General features: G+C 37.7%; 4 protein-coding genes across 4 annotated transcripts; 1 reads left to right on the plus strand and 3 right to left on the minus strand.

Annotated features, from left to right (window-relative positions):
* Positions 1-985: 985 nt before the first annotated feature.
* LOC110757734 (DNA glycosylase superfamily protein) lies at positions 986-3,283 on the minus strand. Its single transcript, XM_021959437.2, has 5 exons — positions 2,823-3,283; positions 2,431-2,488; positions 2,258-2,341; positions 1,531-1,672; positions 986-1,429 (listed from the first exon to the last, which is right to left on the minus strand). The coding sequence occupies exons 1-5, from the start codon at positions 3,193-3,195 to the stop codon at positions 1,151-1,153; spliced, it is 936 nt and encodes a 311-aa protein (XP_021815129.1). The 5' UTR covers positions 3,196-3,283; the 3' UTR covers positions 986-1,150.
* A 334-nt stretch (positions 3,284-3,617) lies between these two features.
* LOC110757733 (UDP-glycosyltransferase 89A2-like) lies at positions 3,618-5,351 on the minus strand. The gene has a single exon (XM_021959436.2). The coding sequence runs from the start codon at positions 5,166-5,168 to the stop codon at positions 3,738-3,740; it is 1,431 nt and encodes a 476-aa protein (XP_021815128.1). The 5' UTR covers positions 5,169-5,351; the 3' UTR covers positions 3,618-3,737.
* A 579-nt stretch (positions 5,352-5,930) lies between these two features.
* Positions 5,931-6,762, minus strand: RGF2 (root meristem growth factor-like protein). Its single transcript, XM_088252117.1, has 3 exons — positions 6,568-6,762; positions 6,397-6,443; positions 5,931-6,280 (listed from the first exon to the last, which is right to left on the minus strand). The coding sequence occupies exons 1-3, from the start codon at positions 6,656-6,658 to the stop codon at positions 5,933-5,935; spliced, it is 486 nt and encodes a 161-aa protein (XP_088108243.1). The 5' UTR covers positions 6,659-6,762; the 3' UTR covers positions 5,931-5,932.
* Positions 6,763-16,388: 9,626 nt separating this feature from the next.
* LOC110757774 (alpha/beta-Hydrolases superfamily protein) lies at positions 16,389-19,111 on the plus strand. Its single transcript, XM_021959489.2, has 6 exons — positions 16,389-16,992; positions 17,131-17,167; positions 17,616-17,852; positions 17,956-18,003; positions 18,348-18,793; positions 18,877-19,111. Exons 1-6 carry the CDS (start codon positions 16,691-16,693, stop codon positions 18,947-18,949), a joined length of 1,143 nt encoding a protein of 380 aa, XP_021815181.1. The 5' UTR covers positions 16,389-16,690; the 3' UTR covers positions 18,950-19,111.
* Positions 19,112-21,704: the final 2,593 nt, after the last annotated feature.

The raw sequence follows: 21,704 nt of genomic DNA on the forward strand, positions 1-21,704 counted from the left end.
CAACTAACAATCTCTGTGGGCAGTCAAAGGCCTTGCCATTTTAGCTGACGGAAATTGTTGTGTTGTATGTCTCCGTCCATCAGAGCACACATGAATTGATATTAATGATAGATTAATTAGTGTGAAAAATTCATTGGGAGGTGGACGGAGACTGCAATGAACCAACGTGGCAGCCTAATCTTGAACATGAGCAGCTTTGCATTGTAGATTGCCACTTGTCTCTGGTGTGGGGTTGGGGCTGGGGTCCTCTGTCACTAATGGTTTACGATGCAAGACAAAATGATGCAATTAACAAGTTGAGCAGAGACAGACAAAACGTGAAACTCAGAGTTGTCCTGTTGTCCCCTTCTCTCAGTGTCACTACAACAATTTGAAGCAAAGCATTTTGCAAATTGCAATGACTGGTCAATTTGACTCTGCTAATACAAACTGTTTGCACTAATCATATTGTTTAGGGCTTTAAGTACATGAGAGAATCAGAAGGCTCAATTGAATGGAAAGTAGGAGCCATCAATTTCAATTGCTGCCAATGATTAAAAAAGCACAGCTTTTGACTTGAGTGCATGCTTCTTTTTAACATATTATAGATCTCCTTTTGTTGAAAGCAGAATTTGAAACACCAGCATTGCTGGGTAAACACAAGTATTATGGATCCACTGGTCTTCATTATGGCCAAGATAGGCTGGCCTTAGGATCAATTGGTCTAGTGATGAAAGCAAGTCCATTCATTAGGTTGGGCCATGTCAAAATCTTGCAGATTCCAGTCCATTGAGTAATTTACTAAATGTTGTAACCTTATGAACCAATGATAACTCAAGTGTTTAAGAGCAGTTACTCAGCACTCGAGGTTATGCGTTTGAATCCCCCATTCTCCAATATTGCTTGAATTTTTTTTAAAAAAAATATAAAACAGAGCAACGCTTGTCATTCTCTTTAATATGATTCATGCGTTGCACCAAGAAACATAAAAAAGGCAAAGAAGAGCTGTAGAATTCAACTTGGATGCTATTCCATTTCTGCATAACTTAAAAATATTAGTCACCACCATAGAGCTACATATGGAAGCCAAATATTAATTTATTACATTAAACAAAATGAAGTTTCTAAAGAACATTTGATACAAATATTTTCATGATGTTAATTAAATAGATTAGATATGTCTCCAAGGTCTTTCTGCAAGGCTCACACATTCACTGTATCGATAACAATCCACAAGATGATCAATGGTCAACCCTGCAGCTTGCATGAAGGAATACACAATGACTGGCCCAACATATCGAAACCCTCGCTTGATCAAATCCTTGCTCATGGCTTCTGCTTTGGGGCTCCTCAGAGGAACATTTCTTGGATATCTGAATCTGTTGATGACTGGTTTGTGGTTCACAGAACCCCACATGTAGCTGCTAAAAGAGCCACATTCCCTCACAATCTGCATTTGTTTTTGATAAATTAATTAAGATATATCAGGTGCAATGGGGCAACCAAACTTTAATTGATATCAGCTTTTAATTTGTTAAGTTTCTAGCTTGCCTTCAATATGCATTTGGCATTGTCTATTATGCACCTCACTTTGCACTCTGCCAACATTATTGCCTTGTTGGAGGCTATCTCTGCGATCTCGTTCTCCCCCATTTTGGCAACTTTGTTTGGATCAAATCCGAAAAAGGCTTCCCTGAGTTACAACCTAAATCATAAGCTAATTCAACCATGTTTTGATACAAAGTTTCATAAATTAGTCGGATGGGTAGAATAGGAGAAACACATGCGTGAAACATAGATAGCACAAGTCAATCACGATATGCCAAGTATGATAACTATTTGGGAGATTCACTATTATACCCAATATAGGAGCCCAAATTTTTTTTAAAAAACCCTATATGAAATGGACTTTAGAAACACACTCAAAGCTCATGTACAACATAACAAAAAGGCTTTTAACTTCTTTTAAATTACAAAATTGTCATTGATTTCTTAAAACAAACCCAACCCTAAAACCTCATAGAAAAAACCCAAAACACTTAATAGGGCATCAAAGTAATTTAATAATCAAAATTAAATTCAATAGGGTCATCTATCATTTTTTGAGTTTGTTTATAGAAATTAAATGGTGTAGGGTTTATTTATAGTTTTAGTGCTAAGAATGAGTATATGACTAAATATCTCTAACTATTTCACTTTTCATACCATGATTGGTTGGGGATGGCAAAACAGTGTTGTTCCCGTTCCACACAAGTTTTTCTGGTAGAAAAGAGGTTACCTGAAGAGCTCCCTTCTTTTGACAATTTCAGTCCAGTTGTGGTCCATCAACATACCAGACAATGCAAGCAGCTCAAACAATTGACTGTATGCAGCAGATAATTAATTAACACTAAATAGTTGGCTTAAAAGTCCATATAAATTATGGGGAATTAAAAGCTCCAAAGGACTTACTTGTCATCGTACGCTGGAACTCCCCAGCATTCGTCGTGAAACGCTACATAAACTTTATCTGCATAACATAATAAAATTTTACGATCAATGCATGTCTGCATAGAATTATTCTATTTACTCCAGCAAAACCAAAAAGAGTTTCTTATACTGTTTATTGTAACTTTGTTGAAATGTCAACCAGTTGGTTGTGATGGAAACTTGATGACTTTTTCTTTTGTTTATTTATGTGTACTATCATTTTCTTTAGATTCCTCATACCAACTGCGATGACCATTTTTTTGTTCTTCCCTTTTTTCTCTTTGGTTGCCTGGTAATTAAGATGTGGCTTTGTCAAAGCATGAAAACGAGAAATCAAAGTTTTCTGCAATGTGTGATGAAGCAATGAAACTTACCACTGTTCTTTGTTATCCAATTGCACCTCTTCAATTCCCCATCATTAGTATCCTGCGCCTGACTAATTTGCTGCTGGACAACTTTAGCCACTGGGGAATTATATTCTCTTCTTTGAGTTGGTGCAATGAATCGGAGCGCCGCGGAAATCTTCTGATCCAGTGTGCTAGAATCAGTGAGAGAAGAATCATAGGAGTTTTCTGACAGAGACAATGACAAAGATGATGACAGAGATAGAGATAGAGATGAAGTGCTCTTGTGAAGCCCAATTGGGTAGATTCTCTTGAGGTGTTTAGGGCTACTTGTCTTCTCTCTCTGTTTCAAAACTTTGTTCTTCTCCAGAAGTACATGCCTTCTTACATTGGCTCCAGACATTTTGCAGCAGAGGATGAGGAAAGCTAAGCTTATTAACTTAGCTTAAATGGGGTAGCTATGTTAAAGCAGGCTGAGATTTATAGGAAGAGTTATGGTTAAGTTGGTTGGTGAAATGTGAGTTTCATGCATAATGCTCTGCTACCATTTCCTCCTTAGTTTCAAAGCAAAATCCAAGGTAAAAGGTTTCTTTGAATCATTGAGCCTTTGTGATTTATAAAGATCACCTGAAAAATTTATTCACATTGTGATGATGGGTCCATGTCATTCTTAGCTCCTACTCTTTTTTTTTTTTTTCTTTCTTTGTAGCCTTCTCTGTAGGTTTGAAGCATACTTGTTGCCAGCACAGAAAAAGATATCCCATCCATCAATTTCATGCTAAGCTTCCTAAGTCTCTTTTGATTTGTCAAGACTTTGGTCTACCATTTTGGTTGCTTGTGAAAAAGTCATGTAATAATTTAGGGACCAAATACAACATAGTACATTGAAACATTACTAAACAAACTAAGCGTCGAACATTTTTTTAGCTAAAAATATTGTGGGCTTCACTTTCGGCCCACTTTAAGTTGGTCCAATTCTTTGACAAGCTCATCCAAATGCTTTGAAGAGCTCCCCCCACTTCCCACGGCCGCAAATGCCCTGTCCCTCAGTTCCTTTGCTCTCACCTTCTCTGGTGTCTCCCTAGTCATCGACTCGGAAATCACCTTTCCTAACTCGGCCGGGTCCGGCACCGCATTATCGCCTTCGCACACCTTCACGGCCACACCCATGTCCTCAACCAACAGCTTGGCATTCACAAACTGGTCAGCCTCCATGGGCCAGCCCAATATCAATACACCAGCCACTATCGCTTCCAACACAGAGTTCCACCCACAGTGGCTCACAAATCCGCCCACGGCCTTGTGGCCCAATATCAACACCTGTGGGGCCCAACCCTTTATGACCAAGCCCCTCCCGCTCACCCTTTCCTCAAACCCATCTGGTAAAACCCCATACCCATCTTTCACCTGTTGGGCCGAGCCTGTTTTCACGGCCCACACAAACCGAACTCCGCTCCGTTCGAGCCCAGAAGCCAAGGCCTCCATCTGAAGCCTATTTGGCAACTTCTGACTCCCAAAGCAAACGTAGAGCACGGATCCGTCGGGGCACCCGTCGAGCCACGTCATCACATTGGCACCGGAGTCCTTGTTTGGGTTGGCCCGGCCCAAACTACTGTCATCAGCAGCTGCGGCCGCTGTTAGACTCAATGGGCCAACCGCGTAAACACGGGAGTGGCCCATTTTAATCCGCAAGTGGGCGAAATACTCAGCCTCGAAGTCCTCAAAGCTGTTAAAAACGCATCCCCAACTCTCGGTATTGGCGAGCATGGAATTCCTCAGGAGCTCAGACTCAGGATCCGATTCTCTGTGGCAGCGGACCACAGAGGGCACCTGGTCCTGTTTAAAAGAGGGCGATCTAGGAAGATCAGGAAAATGAACGATCCCTGATGAGGGGCGCATTTTGTCCAAATTACGCCAGCAGTAGTGGAACACAGAGGCCAAGAAGGCGCCAGAGGAGTAAAAGGTAATTCTGGGAATGCCAAGCTGGTGGGCCAGGTGTAGGGTCCACCCGAGGAAGAAATCAGAGACGAGGGCCACCGGGGGGTTAGGGTGGGAGCTGAACCAGTCGACAATCGGGGCCTGGAGATTGGCTAGGGCGTTGATCACATACAAGTTCCCGTGGTTGCCTATGTCCTTGATGTTCTCAAGGCCCGGGGGTATTTTGGGGTGAGGAGGGAAGGGGAGGACTACGGTTTGGATGGAGGAGGGGTGGGTGTGGAGGAGAGGGGTTAGGGTTGGGAGGTTTTTGGGGGTGACCAAGATGGTTATGGAGAGGCCGTGGAGGGCTAGCTGGTGGGTTAGGTCTAAAATTGGGAGCATGTGCCCTTGCGCAGGGTAGGGGAACACCAGGATGTGGGTTTTGCCGGAAATCGACATGGTTTTCTGTTTGGTGATCCAGAAAAGGAGAGAGAGAGAGAGCAGGGAGACTTAGAGTTGACTATATGGTTAGGGCAGTGTGGTGTGAATGTGGAAAGATGCATATCTAGGACTAGATATATTGTCCAATTTATCCACCCCGTTGTGGACTTTCCGATCCCAAAAGTTTTGGACTGTGGACAGAATGGTTGGTTGGTTGTTAATAAACAAGTGTCTCTCAACCACCGGCGTCTGTTAACTATTTGCGTTTGAAATTTAGGAAAGGTGACGGCGAACTTTTTACAAGGCCATCATGTCTGATCTGTACTGTGTTGGGTCATATTTGCTGCCTCACCAACCCATTGGGCTGGCATTGGTCCAGTTTGATCTTACAGTCGGACTCAGGTTCTCTAATGGGCCTGGGAAAAATACATTCTTGGGCTCATTTGCGAGTTTTTGTATAGGAAACACTTATGCTTATAAGCGCATTTTCATAAATGCTTCTAGTAGAAGGACGTCAAAATTTTTATTAAAAATCCAAGTGCTTCATGAGAAAACAATTTTAAGTTTTTCTGCGAAGCACTAGCAATTTTAACTATTAGCTATTTCAAAAGCACTCTCAAACGATTTGTGTAAAGTTTACCACTGAAGGAGCATTCGGGAAACAAAAAAAAAAGTCGAAAAGGAAACCCAATTAAGAGAAGTAAAAAGTAAAATTAGAAGGTTCATAATTAGTACGTTACCGAAATTCATATATAATATAAGGCCTCATCCGTTTTTTAGGACTAGTTATTCTTAGGAGGGTGGTGCCTTGGTGAATGGTAATCCTGACTAAAAGCTACAAAACCTGCAGAATATTCATCATTATGATCATAATCAACACCTCCTTTTACACTGCTACTTTCTCCATTGCCAATCGACGTCGCTTCATGACTGCCACCTGATGATTTTCTGCTGCTTGAAGCCGTCTTTGAGTTGCTTTTCCTTCCACTCACAGCATGCACTTCTACTTTAACTTCCTTCTCTAACCTCACAACCTTGTGGAGAGCTCCCATTTTCCTTCCTCCTATCTTCTTGTCCTCCTTAGTTGCAGTAGATGTAGAAGGACTAACCACTTCATCAATATCCTGGCCCTGCAGGCATATATATATAAATTATAGAATGAATCATATCTTTATACGAAAGCTTTAAAATGTACATTAATATTAGACTGGTTATTTCAGAATATAATAACTAAAACATTGCATACCCTTACGGTTGAAACATCAATAATTTTGGTCACGGCAGCGTTTCCGCCTTCAAATTAAAGAAAATTGAAATGTTGGTAAGCTTAAACATTGCATAGTGAGAAATAGTACTGTAATTTCAAGCATCTTAAAGAAAAATTTGAACTATATAATAGAGAAAGAAAAGCAGATACCTAATTGATGAAGGGGATGTGCAGACATACCCCATATGCTTGCAGCAGAAACAAGCACAAACAGTAGCAAGCAATAACAAGAAGACTTCATAATAGCCCCAAATATCTGTCTGTCTTTCCCTTTTCACCTTTTAAAGAGAAGAATAAATGAAACCTAGCACTGCAGAGTGAGTCAGTGAATGCGTTAAATCTGGATTTCAAAGAGAGTCAAATGTGTAAAACCCAAGTCAAATATATAGGTGGCATCAACACACACACACACACGCATAACATATATACCCAAGTCAAACCAAACTAGTCAAATATATAGCCTATCTAGGGGACCCTAGGGTTCCTAAAAACCTTTGAATATTTTAACTTTTTTAGAGGATTGGCTGTGGCCAAGACAACCATTACAAATGCTACATAAAACTCCGTGTAACCCATGTGTATTTTGATGTGGGAACGAAGATTTCGAAGCATCTTGAGAAGAATTTGATGTATGTTTCTCGCATTTTCAGAAACAAACCTAACTATTTAGACCTCAAGGGCCAAGAGGGGCATGCATAGTTAGAAGAGAAACTTAGTACTATAACGTGGAACGGAAGCTACGGACGTTAAAGTGTTTTGTGCCTGTCTGCCGTCATATGCAAACACCCATCAAGCACATCGAAGGGCTGGCTTGGCCTAATTCCTCAATGTATTTATATATGTATATAATTCTAATATCTCACCATAATAACAACAATATGTTATATTATAAACGAAGAATTATGGCATATTTAAAAGAGCAAGAGTTGAATTTCTTGTATCTCATGATATTGCTTTAGATTTTGTGATCGGGAGTACAAGATATTTGAACTTAAAAATCACCTCGTTCAATTATATATAAAATTACCACAAAACTAAAAGCTAATAAGTCACATTCATTATTATTTTGTGCTGGAATCATAAAACTACGAGCCCGCCAAATTTAAGCAAAAGAGGATGCATATATATGGCATGAAATTAAGAGAATAAGAAACATCTATGCGATGCAAAGTAGTATAATTTTGAATCACTCACTCTATTGCCTATATTATAAGGGCTCTCGCAACTATGTGTGTTAGAACACCTGGAATTGTGTCTAGGGTTTAAGAACTTGGGATGGTGAAGGCGTTTCATCCAACGAAACTTTCAGTGGGTAGCCCTCGTCTACAGTGTAAAACTCATTTGTTTTGCTCAACTCAACTCAAACCACCTCTAAATATGTTTTTCCAAAGTCGGAATTTGTGCACTGTGTTGCATGGCATTTTGCGTATACCTAGCCACAAATTATATAATATATATAATCTTAATAGAAAAATTAAAAAGAAAATAAGTACAGAATTATGGAGGCCTTACCAGTTACCAGCTTCTGCAAGTTGCCTAGTGGAAATGTATGAATTTCAGCCAGCCGAAAAGTGATTTGAATTTCAACAATTTAATTAGGCCGTTGAAGATCGATCATCAAATACTAGATCCAATGCGTTTAAGGAAATAAATGTGAAATGTTGACCAAAAATAAAAGGAAATAATTTGAAATGAATACAATTTGACATTCAAAATTTTGAAATAATTAGGTGCAATGTATCATCTAAATTCAGGTATCAAAGCTTTTTTTTCTTTCTTTTCGTACAAATCCAAACATTTTCGTCTTGCTAATATTCTATTCAAATAATTTAGCTAATAAAAGTTAATTAAAATTGTTAAATTTGAAATATCAACAATGATATTGGTACCACTTTTATTGACTATCTCTCTAGTAGAAGTGGGCTCCACCAATATATACAAGACCTACCCATATTAGATAAGTGATCGGTCAATAAAGATGGTACAAATTGTGAAAGTAAAAAGTCCCATATTGGAAAGTTGATAACCCTAGCAAGGGCTTATAAGGAGTTGGGCTACTCCTCCAATTACCAATTGGTTTTGGGGTGGAACCTTAACTTCCTTCACAAATAACATATATATAACATTTCGATGAAGTAAACTATTAAAAATTGAAATTGGGTCTCTTTCTTTCTTCTTGCTTTAGGCCATCTCTAGTCATAGGGCTAAATCTAGTCTAGGGCTATAAATTTGGCCATCTAAAATATTAATTTTTTAAAGAATAGTGTGGGGTTAAATTTTTCCATCTCTAGTCATGCATGGCTATATTTTAAGGCCGTTCATATTTTATTATTTTGAGAAAAACTATGGTACAACGCTCATACATTCCACAATTATGTATTGTTTAATTTAATTAAACTACTATTTATAGACAATATTCCATATATGATATGTGTACGTTGATAAGCATTTAACACATGTACGTGGCACCTCTTATCTTCATCTTCAAATGTCAAAAAATGGAGTGTTTTCGATTGATGATGCCTTCACTACAACAAAAAGGCTTTTTGATGACATGGTTTTAATGACGTGTCAGGAATACACGTCATTAATTGTAATTATCTATGACGTGCTTTTAAAATGCGTCATTGAAGCTGGTTTGTGATATCCTTTCAATGACATCCGGATATGCACGCCATTGAATATGCATTCAATGACGCGTTTTACGCGTCATAGATTTTTTTTGACTTTACATGACGTTGGATCTGCGTCATGAAACGTTTCTTAAATCAATGACGCATATTGCGCGTCATAAATGTCTATGACGTTTGGGTTGCGTCATGGAATCAAGTATCCATGGCTGGCTAGCTGCATCATGGAAGTGTTTTTCAATGACGTTTCCTATGCGTCATAGATCTATGAAAATTTCCCACCTTTTTTTTTTCGTTCCACGCAATTATTTTTTACCTATTTAATTTTGCCCGCTATTTTTTCACATATTATAAAAATATTTTTAATAACCTTAAGATGACGCGTCTTGAGCGCCATAAAAGCTTTAACGATTTGACGACGCAGTATATGCGTCATGGAATTGGTTTTGAGGACGCAGTATACGCATCATAGAATGTAATTTTACGACGTAGATTCTGCGTCATGAAATTTGGTTTTGAGGCCCCAATTTTTTTTCACGTTGCGCTCTTTTTTTGGGTGAAATTTTAGTTTGCCCGCTATTCCCTTCCAGAAGGCGCGCTCTCTCTCTCTGTCTTTCTAAAATATTCTCCTCATTCTCATACCTAAGGATCTCTCTCTCTCTGTCCCCAACTCCAAATCTTCTCTTCATTCTCTCTCATCTCTCCCTTCCCTTTCTTTTCTTTTTCTGTTCACTCTTCACTCATTCTCCAGCACCCCCTGATCTTCTCCTCATCTTTTCTTCTCGTGTATCTCCAACGGTGGCTTATTTTGCTGGGGATGTGTGATATTGAGTTTTGAAGGTGGAGATTCTAATTGAAGTTGTGGTAATTCAATGCTCAAGGTACGAATTTTTTCTTCTTCTTCTCTTCTTTGCATTTTTCTCATTTATATTTTAGTTTGCCCCTAATTCTTTTTTATATTATCATTTTTGTAATGAATTTTCGGGACATTTGAGCTGGTGAAGAGGTGTCTTTTCGAGCCTTTAATTTCTTCTGGGGACATTTGAGAGAGCTTCATAAAGCCATTGTCAGCTTGGGCAATTCGTTGAGAGAGCTAAGGAATTTTGAATTTCTTCTTGAACCCTTTGTAAGTTTGTTTTCTCAGATTTTAATTTCTTGTTTTTGGATGTTGTTGTCTTGTTGGGTTGATTATTTAAATTGTGTAGTTGATTGATTGCTCCACAGAACCCACGAAACTAAATGGAAGAAGAGTATGAATTGGATTTATTAAGTTTGGGTGTATTGATCAACTTTCAGTTTCGGGTTTTGGTTTTTCAAACTTCGATTCTTGTTGGTAATTGAGTAGCAGTCATAACTGAAATATATACTTGTTTTTAAGATTGTTCAAAAGTGTTTTGGGGTTTTGTTTTGTTAAAAAAACAAATAGGTGCAGAAGTTGTTCAGTTTCAGATTTTTAGAAAGTGTGATTGTTTTACCCACATTGACTGTTAGTTTTGCACAGGTTGTGGGTTAGTTTTGAGATATAAGTACTTGGTTTTAAACTATACATATCCAGGATTAAAAGCCCTCTGATATCATGTAATTTGGCTGAAGTTTGATACCTAAAGTTTGGTAATTAAAGTATGACTACAAAATCTGTCAAAAACAGGGGCTGCAGTTTCAGTTTTGAAACACTTACCTTTGTTATATGAAAATAGACATCTCAATGAACATTTGAAAACTTGTTTCATGTAAATCAGAGTTAAATTGAATTTATGGTAACTTTTCCAAGTTAGTGTTATGCTGCAGAAAAACAGAAAAGTCTGTAACTTAGTCTGTTTTGAATTCAGTTTTTGACATGATTCCTGAACTTCGAATTGAATGAATTTTTGATATGATGAGGTTCTATATGTCTTGTTATGATCTGGAAAGTTTTACATTCTTTTGAATTAAACTGAATGTTTAGTTAGCAACACCACTGCAAATGTTAGGGGCATGGCCACAGAGCTTAGGATTTCCTCTGTCAAGATTGTAACCCCAATTAACCTTCTATGCAATTGATCGTCTTTGAGAGGTGATAGGTTCCAGCCCAAAAGAATTGAACAAAACTAACTGGTTTTTGGGTTTTGGATATAATGCCATATATGATATTAGTTTCTCTTACCATCCCTCCCCGTACTTGCACCTATTTCTTATCTTTCTTTTTTTCTGGTTTTTTGGTAAGTTAACTTCATTCAGGAATTTTTGGTCCTTAAAATTTGTTTTGTTGGATTCTATTGTTCCTCTTGTTTTATTTGGCATTTGGTTTAGCAAGACATTTCTATCAAATGAAATTTCCACAAATGAAATTTCCAATTTTGACCAAGAATTTACAGACCTGTATCATTTTCATTCATGCTTGCTTGTAATTTCTAGACCTTCATTCTCATTTTCTAATCTTCTGTTTTAATGCAGGTGTGGTTGTAATTATTTTAGTACCTTTTACACTCTCTTTTGGACATGAAGCATCACATCCTCTCATACGATCATGGAGCATACTTTGTTTTGGACAGTCCAAGTATCAAATCTTCTCAAACTTCATAGGATTGACTTTGTGGGATTAGTTCAAGACAATATTAATGTACTAGCATCATTTTGAGTAATAGAAATATAATTTAGAGTACTTTGCCTTTGTGTCTTCATTTTTGCTTCTATATATTAATTTATTTTTTAATAATTATAATGATGGGATATATATAAATATTAGAATTTTAATTTTTTTTTTATAAATAAAGAATTTCAATGACGTCTGAACTGTGTCATGAAAAATATTTCAATGACGTCTCATCAGCGTCGTTAAGTTCCATGACGCCTAGTCCGCGTCATGTAAAGTCCTAAAAGAAGGCGTCAAATAGAACGTCATATTCTTAATGACGCTTAATTGACGTCATCAAAACTTCATCCATGACATCGAGGACGCGTCATGGAAAGAGTAGGACGACACACGATCCGCGTCATTGAAACCCCATTCCATGACGCGGAACAGACGTCGTGTTTTGAAAAAAGTTTCCATGACCCCCCCTTTCGACGACGCAGGTTATGACGCCTGATCCGCGTCATTAAATGCCTTCCATGACGCAAATCAGACGTCATAGAAGGGTTTTTGTGTTGTAGTGCTTGGTGTATTTTTGTGAGATGCATTCCCAAAGCCCACTGCTTTTTTGGTTAGTACGCACAACGCTATTTTCGGAGACTTTAATGAAAGCCTTGCAAGATGTTTATCTTCCACTCATGACCAATTTCATCCTTCAAAGTCCGGGACATTTTTCAAACAATATGAATAACAAAATAAATAAAGAAAATAAATTTGTAGGAAATGTTTGGATGAAATGCGTGTAGAAGATATTTGATAAAAAGAAAAAGTGTGAAAAGTTGTGAATAAGAAGAGAATGTGATAGAATTTGTAAGAAATGTGGAATGAAATGAGTGGGAAAATTTTTGAAGAAATTTTGAGGTATTTATAAACATATTTTAGGTTTAAAAAAAATAATAATAATAATAATAAAGCCAACAAAGGCAATTTTTTTAAAAATAAAAAAATAGGATGCGTTTCAATGGTTCTGACCTCCAAAGGTCATAACCATTTTTTTTAAAAATAAAATGAATTTAAAAACATTTAAAAAGGTTTTAAATGAACAAAAAGTAACTTTTCAATCAATGATTCTGACCTCCAATGGTCAGAAACCAATTATATATATATTAAAATAAAGTGAATTTAAAAACATTTAAAAAGACTATTAAAAAAAAAAACTTAACGGCTAGCTGATGTCAACATGCCTTTAATATTAATTGTTGGATCTGCAGTTGTACGAAATGTTTCGTGCTCTTACCCACGTGCAATACTTTTTCTTTTTGAAAACACATGCACTGGGCCTAGGGATGGCAATGGGTCGAGTAGGGGCTGGGTATGACAATATCATCCTCGTCCTCGCTCTCCATCCCCGAATCCATCCCCTTTTAATAAGTTTCGGGGAATCCTCGTCCCCATCCCCATTGGGGGACTATCCCCCATACCAGCCCCGAATCCCCAATTTTTTTTTTTTATAAAAATATATTTATCAAACATTTTAACATTAAGTTTCATAGTCAATTATCATTCAACACATCCAAATTAACTATAAAGTTCAACTTAACTATTCAAAATACATCAATATGAAATTCCAGAGAAGATTAGGAAGAATTAGGAGAGGGAGGTTAACTTAGGGTTAAACATAAATATTATAATTATATATTTATTTATTTAAATATAAACATATATATTTTCGGGTCGAGTTCGGGTAGAGTCGGCATTGGGGGTCGGCGAGAGGGGTTGGCCATGGGCCTCCTCCAATTAAGGGGCCCCAAAATTTTTATATATTATATATATACTATTGTCCAATTTATTTATAAAAAAACAAAAACAACACACGATTAAATTAGGTTTCTTCATTTCCTCTTCACAGAAGGTTTTTTTCGTTTCTCACGCAGAAACAGAAACAACATGTGCTTGAGGAAGGCGATTCCTCTTCTAGTTAGTTTCTCCATGCAAGAACTCTATTTAATCCACCCATCTCTTAATAATCCACCACCATATTTTTCACCGTTTTCCCCATCTCTCTTCAATCCATCCATTATTTTCAGTTTCTCTCATTATTTTTTTCTCATATCATATTGTAACCCTAAGAATCAATCTCACACTAAAAATCTCACAAATTGTCTTTGAGATTGATGGTGACCAAGAAGGGGGGAACATGAGAAATTGAAAAGGTAATTAAATTTTTATTTTGATATATTTGTTCCTATCCATCAAACTATTTTTTCAATTTCCAGACTATACACAGACAATGACTTTGCTGTTAAGAGACTTAGACTCTAGGCACTACGTAAAATCATTTTATTTGTTGTTTTTTCCCAATTATATACTAAGGGAAGGGGCCTAATTTAGTGTATCGCCTAGGGCCACCCAAAAGTCAAGGTTGGCCCTGGGTTTGGGGATGGGGATGCCAATACCATCACCTCCCCATACCCGTCAGGGATTTTTCAAGTTCTGGGATCTCCGTACCAGATACTCGTTTGGCCCCGAAATCTCCCCCGTTAGGGTAGGGGACCTGCCCCTGCGAGGATTTTTGTCATCCCTAATTGGGCCCATAAAAATTTTGGCCTTGTTCAAAGTTGGACTACAAGCAGTGGCGGATCCAGGAATTTTCATTCTAGGGGTCAACGTGTAAAAGGTTAAAAAAATTTGTATACAAAAGAAACCCATTGAAATGAAATGATAAATATTCTAATTCATAGTTAATAGATAAAACCATACAAAACACTCTTGTTCATTATCAAAGAGAACTGTGCCAACTTCAAAAAATAGATACACACTACAATAAACCCGAAATATCTCTACTAAACTAAAAAATTAGCCCAATTCTCTTCGCCTCCCAAGGCGTCCCATCCTATTTGACATAGGAGCTGTCATATATTAGCGCAATCCTACTCATTTTAGGGCATTTACGTCAATTTTGAGGCCTGTTGTCATTTTGATTTTGGGCTTTATTTGCATTTCTTTTGGGCTCTAGTTCTCAAACTTTGGACCCCTACAAGTACTGTCTTAGGGGGAGCTTTTTCAAGAAAATATTTCTTCAATACGTAAGAGTTAGGTTATTCTTGCAAAACTCTTTGTGGATTGAACATCTAAGACTTTTTACCTAGATTGACCTTAGGTCCCTTCATGCATTCATATCATACATATTGAAAAATTGTTTTATGTAAAAATATTGGCTAAGTATGAAAAATGATTTTTCAGAATAATCATTTTCTCAAGATAATTTTTGGCGGCTTTTATTCCTTACATATCAAATAAGAAAACTTGATTTTATGGGATTTTAATATGAAGTATATATGCTTAATGAGCCATCATTTTTAGCCTAAATCATATTTTGCACTAAAACCGATTTTTCATATTTTTATTTTGGTGGGAATTTGATTTTCTAATATTTTTATTTGAATCCAAATGGGAGGTACTTCCTTATTTACATTGTAAACTTCAGTAAATTGAGTAAAATAAAAATAAATGAAAGTAAAAGTGGCTACAAGTGGCTTGGTTGGAGGGCTAAAGGGCCAAATGTGGCCCTCCAAATTTGGCTAAAAGTTTCTTTAGCACATGACTGGAGATGAGTTTTGTATTATTTTGGGCTATATTTGGCCTATGACCGATGACTGGAGATGAACTTAGGCCTGATTTTATTGGGCTGATGGGTCTTGTAATACATTAGTATTTGGGCTTTTATCTTTATTGACGAGGCATTTCATATGTCCAAAAACTAAAAAGCCAAAAAAAAAAAAAAAAAAAAAAAACAACCATTGTCAATTTGGCATTACATTGGAGTGTTGAAGTTGAAGCTGAAATATTTTAAATAAGTTGTGGTGGTAAGTAAATATGGCCCCAAATATGCAATCATTTGATGTTCCCTCCGCTCTTAGAATTCAGCCCCCACCCAAAGCACTCATTCATGTTCTTTTGCTTATTTTTTCATCAATTACCCCACAAATTCATCATTCTTCTACTTTTTTGCAATTTGCTTGCTCTCTCAATTTTCAAAGTCCGCTCCTTGGAATGCAATAGCAATATTCAAAATTAATTTCTCTAAGTGGACTATGAATTTTATTTTTTCAGTTTTTTTAATAAAATACTTTCCTCTTTTTGTAAGTAGGAGCTCCTATATTCCTGCTAAAGGCAGTGTGACATATATATACAAGTTTTTTATTTTATAATGAATTATTTTTATTTTTGTGCCAAACTGTGATTTGCATGAAGGAAATGAGGCAAGCAATATCCTCTTTTGTTGCTAGTATTGCCTAAAGAGCTGACCTTTGCATGATGGTGTTGAGAGATTACTGTTATGCAGGGTGGGGACTCAAAAATATGTCTTCGGATATTTTCCACAGTTCAAGATAAATTTGGCTTTCACTTGCCGACGACGATCCCCCATTTATTTCCCATTTATTTCAAAGAAAGCCAACGTATCACAATTAACTAATTATATAATGGCGTTGTACGAAAATAAATTAATGGGATGATGATGTTTAGGCAATTGATTTACAATATTTCTGTTCTATTTTATAATTCCGTTTGTGATTTATTCATTTATTTTCCATGAGGAATGTTTGATATACCTTAATTTAAATAAATAAATAAAAAGATAAACTCGGGAAATCACTCTTGCTGCTATCCGACAAGAATTTCTTTTTCTTCCTCTGTCTATCTTTGTCTTGTCCTTTTTATCTTTGCCTCTCTCTCTCTCTCTCTCTTACTCACTCACTCACTCACCCTTAAAACAGGAATTAATTCAAACATTTTCTCTATAAACCAAATGCTAAAACCCTTTTCTTTATTAAGACAAATCAAACACAAACCTTTTAAAACAACTTTCATATTCCTTCTAAGCTTCCATGATTCAAAATCTCATATTTTTCATCTCTTACACAGCACATAGTTTTCTACCAAAACACCAGCTTCAAAGCAAAAAGCCAAACTTTACCATGCAGTAGAATTCTCACCTGTTGCAGCTAGCCACCCAATGACCCAAACCACACAAATTAATTTCCCATATTAAATATCCCGTCTTTTTCGAACTTCCACCGATCAAATAAAAATGGGGTCTGCAACATCTTCTATGGCTGCAAAGTTTGCATTTTTCCCACCAGACCCTCCATCATATAGCATATATGTGGATGAACCAACTGGGAAATTGAGGATCTCTGATGTTCATCCCAGAGATGATGTGGACGTGGTCAAGCTCAGCACCAAGAAAGGGAATGAGATTGTGGCAATGTTTGTCAAAAATCCATGTGCTTCTCTCACTCTGCTTTACTCCCATGGAAATGCTGCTGATCTAGGTCAGATGTACCACATTTTCACTGAGCTTAGTCTTCATCTTGGTGTAAATCTCATGGGGTCAGTTTCCATATATATATTTTTTTCTTAATGAGTTGTTACCTAATTTGTTTCTGTTAATGAAAAAATTTAGAAATGGTGCGAGGATCTAGACCATTATTATCAGTTGGGATTTCATGGTGCTATATGATTTTGCAGGTATGACTATTCTGGTTATGGACAATCTTCTGGAAAGGTATAATTCGACCAGCTAGCTAGTGCCTACCTAATTTTCTGTAATTAAGATCAATTGGGTCAAATCCAGTGTTGTGAATGAACACGTGTCACTGTTTGACATGACCTTTGATACCGTCATGAGCCCATTTATTTTTCAAAGGACTGTTTGTTTACATCTTGTTTGATGATAGATTGGCAAAAACAATAGTACCATCTGGCTATAAATTAATTTTATATGTTTTAACCAAAAAGAAGAAAAAGAAATTATAGTTTCTCAAAACTTCCCCATCTGCTCAAACTATTTCCAAGTCAACATTCATTTGTAACACTTCAGTTTCAGACCATGGCAAGTGTTCATTGTCTGCATCTTTATGCTAAGGTTACTGTCCTGACATGCTTTAGTTTCTGTAACAATCAAAAGCATATTGATGATAATATGCTAACACATATATACCTTCATCAATTAGCCAAGTGAGCAGGACACTTATGCAGACATAGAGGCTGCATATAAATGCCTTGAAGAGACGTATGGTATAAAGGAGGAAGACGTCATATTGTATGGACAGTCAGTTGGAAGTGGACCTGCTTTGGAGTTGGCTATTCGTTTGCCTCACTTGAGGGCTGTAGTTCTGCACAGTCCTATACTGTCTGGCCTTCGAGTGATGTACCCTGTTAAGAAAACATTCTGGTTCGACATTTACAAGGTTTCACCTCCACTTTCATTGAACAAAATCAGTTTATTTTTATTTTTTATGATTGGTTTAATGATCTCTGTTTTTGAATGTTTGAGTTTTGTTTCTGCTGCAGAATATCGATAAGATCCCGTTTGTCAATTGCCCAGTTCTGGTAATTCATGTAAGTCTTCATCTATTAATTTCCTTTCATTCTTGCTTGGTATGATGATTTTGAGTATTTGTGGCACATTTTGTATGGCCTAACTAATTAGTCTACAGATTGTGAACTACATTATCTTGCATTTCAGTTTGGCTTGAACTTGATTTATTGTTCTATGACTTCCACAAATTGAAATGCTTTCCAGTGGGATTCACTCTACACTTCTGTAAAGAAATTAGTTACAATATGCATGAAGTCCAAAACTTTGTCAGTTTTAATGCCTGTGTGGGTTTAAAGATGCATAATTTAAATGAATTTCTTACAAAATATGCATGAAGTACTGATACAGTTGATCAATTTTGTAGGGAACTGAAGATGAAGTTGTGGATTTCTCCCATGGTAAGCAACTGTGGGAGCTTTGCAAAGAGAAGTATGAGCCTTTGTGGCTTAAAGGAGGGAACCATTGTAATTTGGAACTCTATCCAGAGTACTTGAGGCATCTCAGGAAGTTCATATCTGCCATAGAGAAATTACCACGTGTTCAAAGTTTACCTGAACCAAGTGCAGATCCATTGGAGTCTTCTCCGAAGACCATAGACAACAAGGAGAAGGCCAGATCAAGCACTGACCAGAAAGAGAAGTCTAGGTCCAGCACTGGGCAGAGAGAGAAATCTAGACTGAGCACAGACGGCAGAGAGAAATCAAGAACCAGCACTGATAAGAGAGAGAAGTCAAGAAAGAGCACCGATCGATCTGGCAAGGCAAGGAATAGCACAGATCAGTCAGAGAGAGCTAGAAACAGCTTCGACCGGTGAGTTAAACTATCCACGATTTTCTTTTTGTTTCCTTTACAATTCTACTTTAACAATGACGGTTGAAATTCAATGGTTGCAGCTTGGGAGATATGGTGAGGTCGGTTGGATTGTGTAATGTTGATTGTCTGAAGCATGCAGCATTAGAGGCTTGAGGTAGAAAGGTTGAGTGCTCCTTCTTGGATTGTAATTTGTTTAGAGACTGAAATGTTTGGTTGATGGGATGTTTGGATGAAGGGAATGATTTTTTCCCCCAAGGTTTTATCAAATGGTAATAGGCTCACGTGCAGCCCCATTCCTCATGGGGTTCTTCTTTCTCTTCAGTTGTCTCCTCAATCTGATATCTGATAAAATATATTGCTGCTTTGTTCTGTATGTCAAAACATAGAGAATATTGAGAGAAGAGAGTGGAAAGAGTAGAGAGAATGAGAGTTGTTGAATATTTTCTGATTTTCACTTATGTTCATTACTTACAATCAACACATATATATACAAGTTCCTAAGACATTAGTCAAGCCCCCCAAGTTAGGCAACCAACCAAGTTAGGCAACCAAACTAATTAGGCAACCAAACTAGTCAAGCCCCCCAAATATTGTAGGTGCCAAACATAGTAGGTGCCAAACATTAATTGACTATTACTAGCCACATTAATTGACTACTAGACAACATAATTAACATAGACAAATTCAACATATGACAACTTCTAACATTCCCCCTCAAGTTGGTGCATAGATATCACCGATGCCCAACTTGATCAGTGAGTTGTGGAATACTCTGCTAGAAACTGCTTTTGTCAAAATATCTGCCAGCTGGTCTTCGGACTTGACAAACGGAAGCTGAATTTCTTTATTTTCAACTTTCTCTTTAATGAAGTGTCGATCCACTTCAACATGTTTGGTGCGATCATGTTGAACTGGATTGTGTGCAATGGATATTGCAGCCTTGTTATCACACTGTAGATGCATTCCTAATGTAGGTGCATATCCAATCTCTGTAAGCAATTTTCTCAACCAAAGAAGTTCGCAAATTCCTTTGGTCATTCCTCTGAATTCCGCTTCTGCACTAGACAAAGCAACAACATTCTGTTTCTTGCTCCTCCAAGTAACCAAGTTACCTCCCACAAATGTGAAATACCCTGATGTTGATCGTCTATCAGTGACATTCCCTGCCCAATCTGCATCTGTATAGCCACTGATATTCAGATGACCATTCTTAGAGAACATAAGTCCTTTTCCTGGTGCGGACTTCAAATATTTAAGAATCCGAAGAACCGCATCCATATGATCTTCACTTGGACAATGCATAAACTGACTAGCAACACTTACAGCATACGCGATGTCGGGTCGGGTATGGGATAGGTAGATCAGTCGTCCCACCAATCTTTGATATCTTTCTTTGTTAGTGGGTACTTGATTGGGATATTCCCCAAGGCGGTGATTCTGAACAATTGGAGTGTCCACAGGTTTGCAATCTAACATTCCAGTTTCTGCCAATAAATCTAGAACATACTTCCTTTGTGAGAGGAATATGCCTTGCTTTGATCGAGCAACTTCAATGCCCAAGAAGTACTTGAGTCTACCAAGATTTTTCATTTCAAACTCCTTTGCCAAACATTTTTGTAGTTGAGAAATTTCCTGCTTATCATTCCCAGTAATAATCATATCATCAACATAAATGATGAGAGCAGTTACCTTTCCTCCCTTGTGTTTTAAGAACAGAGTATGGTCAGAATTACTCTGCTTAAAACCATAAGTCTTCATTGCCACGGTAAAACGCCCAAACCATGCTCGGGGAGACTGTTTCAATCCATATAATGCCTTTCGCAATCTTCACACCACATTAGCAGGAGTAGATGTAACGTATCCTGGTGGGATATCCATGTAGACTTCTTCTGTGAGTTCTCCATGGAGAAAGGCATTCTTCACATCAAATTGGTGGAGAGGCCAATCGAGATTTGCTGCAATGGACAATAGCACACGAACGGTGTTAAGTTTTGCAACTGGGGCAAATGTTTCTTCATAGTCAATACCATATGTCTGCGTGTATCCCTTTGCCACAAGTCGTGCTTTGTATCGTTCAATTGACCCATCAGCATTGTATTTCAAAGTGTAAACCCATCTGCATCCGACAGTCCGTTTTCCTTGAGGTAAATTCTCCAGTGTCCATGTGTGATTTTTCTCCAGAGCATGCATCTCCTCCCTCATTGCTTGAACCCATTTTGGATCCTTCAATGCCTCACTCACTTTGGTTGGAATATGAATTGCGGATAACTGGTGTACAAAGCCTTGGAGGGGTGCAGATAATTTTTCCGCAGAAACATAGTTTGCAATTGGATACTTTGATACCTTGCCATTATCCGGTGAATACCGAATTGGCGGTTTTCCACGATTCTGTCTATCAGGTAATTTATAACTAACAGTTTCATCAACTAAAACAGTAGATGTAGTAGAATCACGTACCTCAGGAGTATTCTCAGGAGATTGATCAGCTGGTACTGAGATGTGAGGGGGGTCTTCATCATTATCGTCGGCGAAGTAGGAAAAAATATTGTGCTCTCTGCTGTGGAGCGACCGGTCGCTGGGCTCCTGGCGACCGGTCGTTTTTGTACAGATTCGAATTTCAGCTTCAGCGCTTGGAAGCGACCGGTCGCTGGGCTCCTGGCGACCGGTCGTTTCTGGACAGATTCGAAACTCAGTTTCAGCGCTTGGAAGCGACCGGTTGCTGGGCTCCTGGCGACCGGTCGTTTTTGTACAGGTTCGAATTTCACCTTCAGAACTTCTATGCGACCGGTCGCTAGGCTCCTGGCGACCGGTCGCTTTTGGGCAGGTTACATTTTCTTCTGGACTTTTGGGATCCGTTTTGCTCCAATCTTCAAGTTCTTGAATTTCCAGGGCCTCCTTTCCCAGTGGT

The sequence above is a fragment of the Prunus avium genome, chromosome 1 (assembly GCF_965620075.1).
Source record: "Prunus avium chromosome 1, drPruAviu1.hap1.1, whole genome shotgun sequence".
NCBI classification, from domain to species: Eukaryota; Viridiplantae; Streptophyta; class Magnoliopsida; order Rosales; family Rosaceae; genus Prunus; species Prunus avium.

What these genes read in the sequence shown, in the direction of transcription:
- LOC110757734 (XM_021959437.2), bottom strand. Translation starts at nt 3,195, where the DNA reads ATGTCTGGAGCCAATGTAAGAAGGCATGTACTTCTGGAGAAGAACAAA. An exon ending in GTTCCAGCGTACGATGACAA is followed by an intron (nt 2,342 to 2,430) that starts GTAAGTCCTTTG and finishes TGCTGCATACAG; the next exon opens with TCAATTGTTTGAGCTGCTTG. An exon ending in AAAAGAAGGGAGCTCTTCAG is followed by an intron (nt 1,673 to 2,257) that starts GTAACCTCTTTT and finishes GTTGTAACTCAG; the next exon opens with GGAAGCCTTTTTCGGATTTG.
- LOC110757733 (XM_021959436.2), bottom strand. Translation starts at nt 5,168, where the DNA reads ATGTCGATTTCCGGCAAAACCCACATCCTGGTGTTCCCCTACCCTGCG.
- RGF2 (XM_088252117.1), bottom strand. Translation starts at nt 6,658, where the DNA reads ATGAAGTCTTCTTGTTATTGCTTGCTACTGTTTGTGCTTGTTTCTGCT. An exon ending in ACATCCCCTTCATCAATTAG is followed by an intron (nt 6,444 to 6,567) that starts GTATCTGCTTTT and finishes TTTAATTTGAAG; the next exon opens with GCGGAAACGCTGCCGTGACC. An exon ending in TTGATGTTTCAACCGTAAGG is followed by an intron (nt 6,281 to 6,396) that starts GTATGCAATGTT and finishes ATATGCCTGCAG; the next exon opens with GGCCAGGATATTGATGAAGT.
- LOC110757774 (XM_021959489.2), top strand. Translation starts at nt 16,691, where the DNA reads ATGGGGTCTGCAACATCTTCTATGGCTGCAAAGTTTGCATTTTTCCCA. An exon ending in ATGGACAATCTTCTGGAAAG is followed by an intron (nt 17,168 to 17,615) that starts GTATAATTCGAC and finishes TTCATCAATTAG; the next exon opens with CCAAGTGAGCAGGACACTTA. An exon ending in GCCCAGTTCTGGTAATTCAT is followed by an intron (nt 18,004 to 18,347) that starts GTAAGTCTTCAT and finishes TCAATTTTGTAG; the next exon opens with GGAACTGAAGATGAAGTTGT.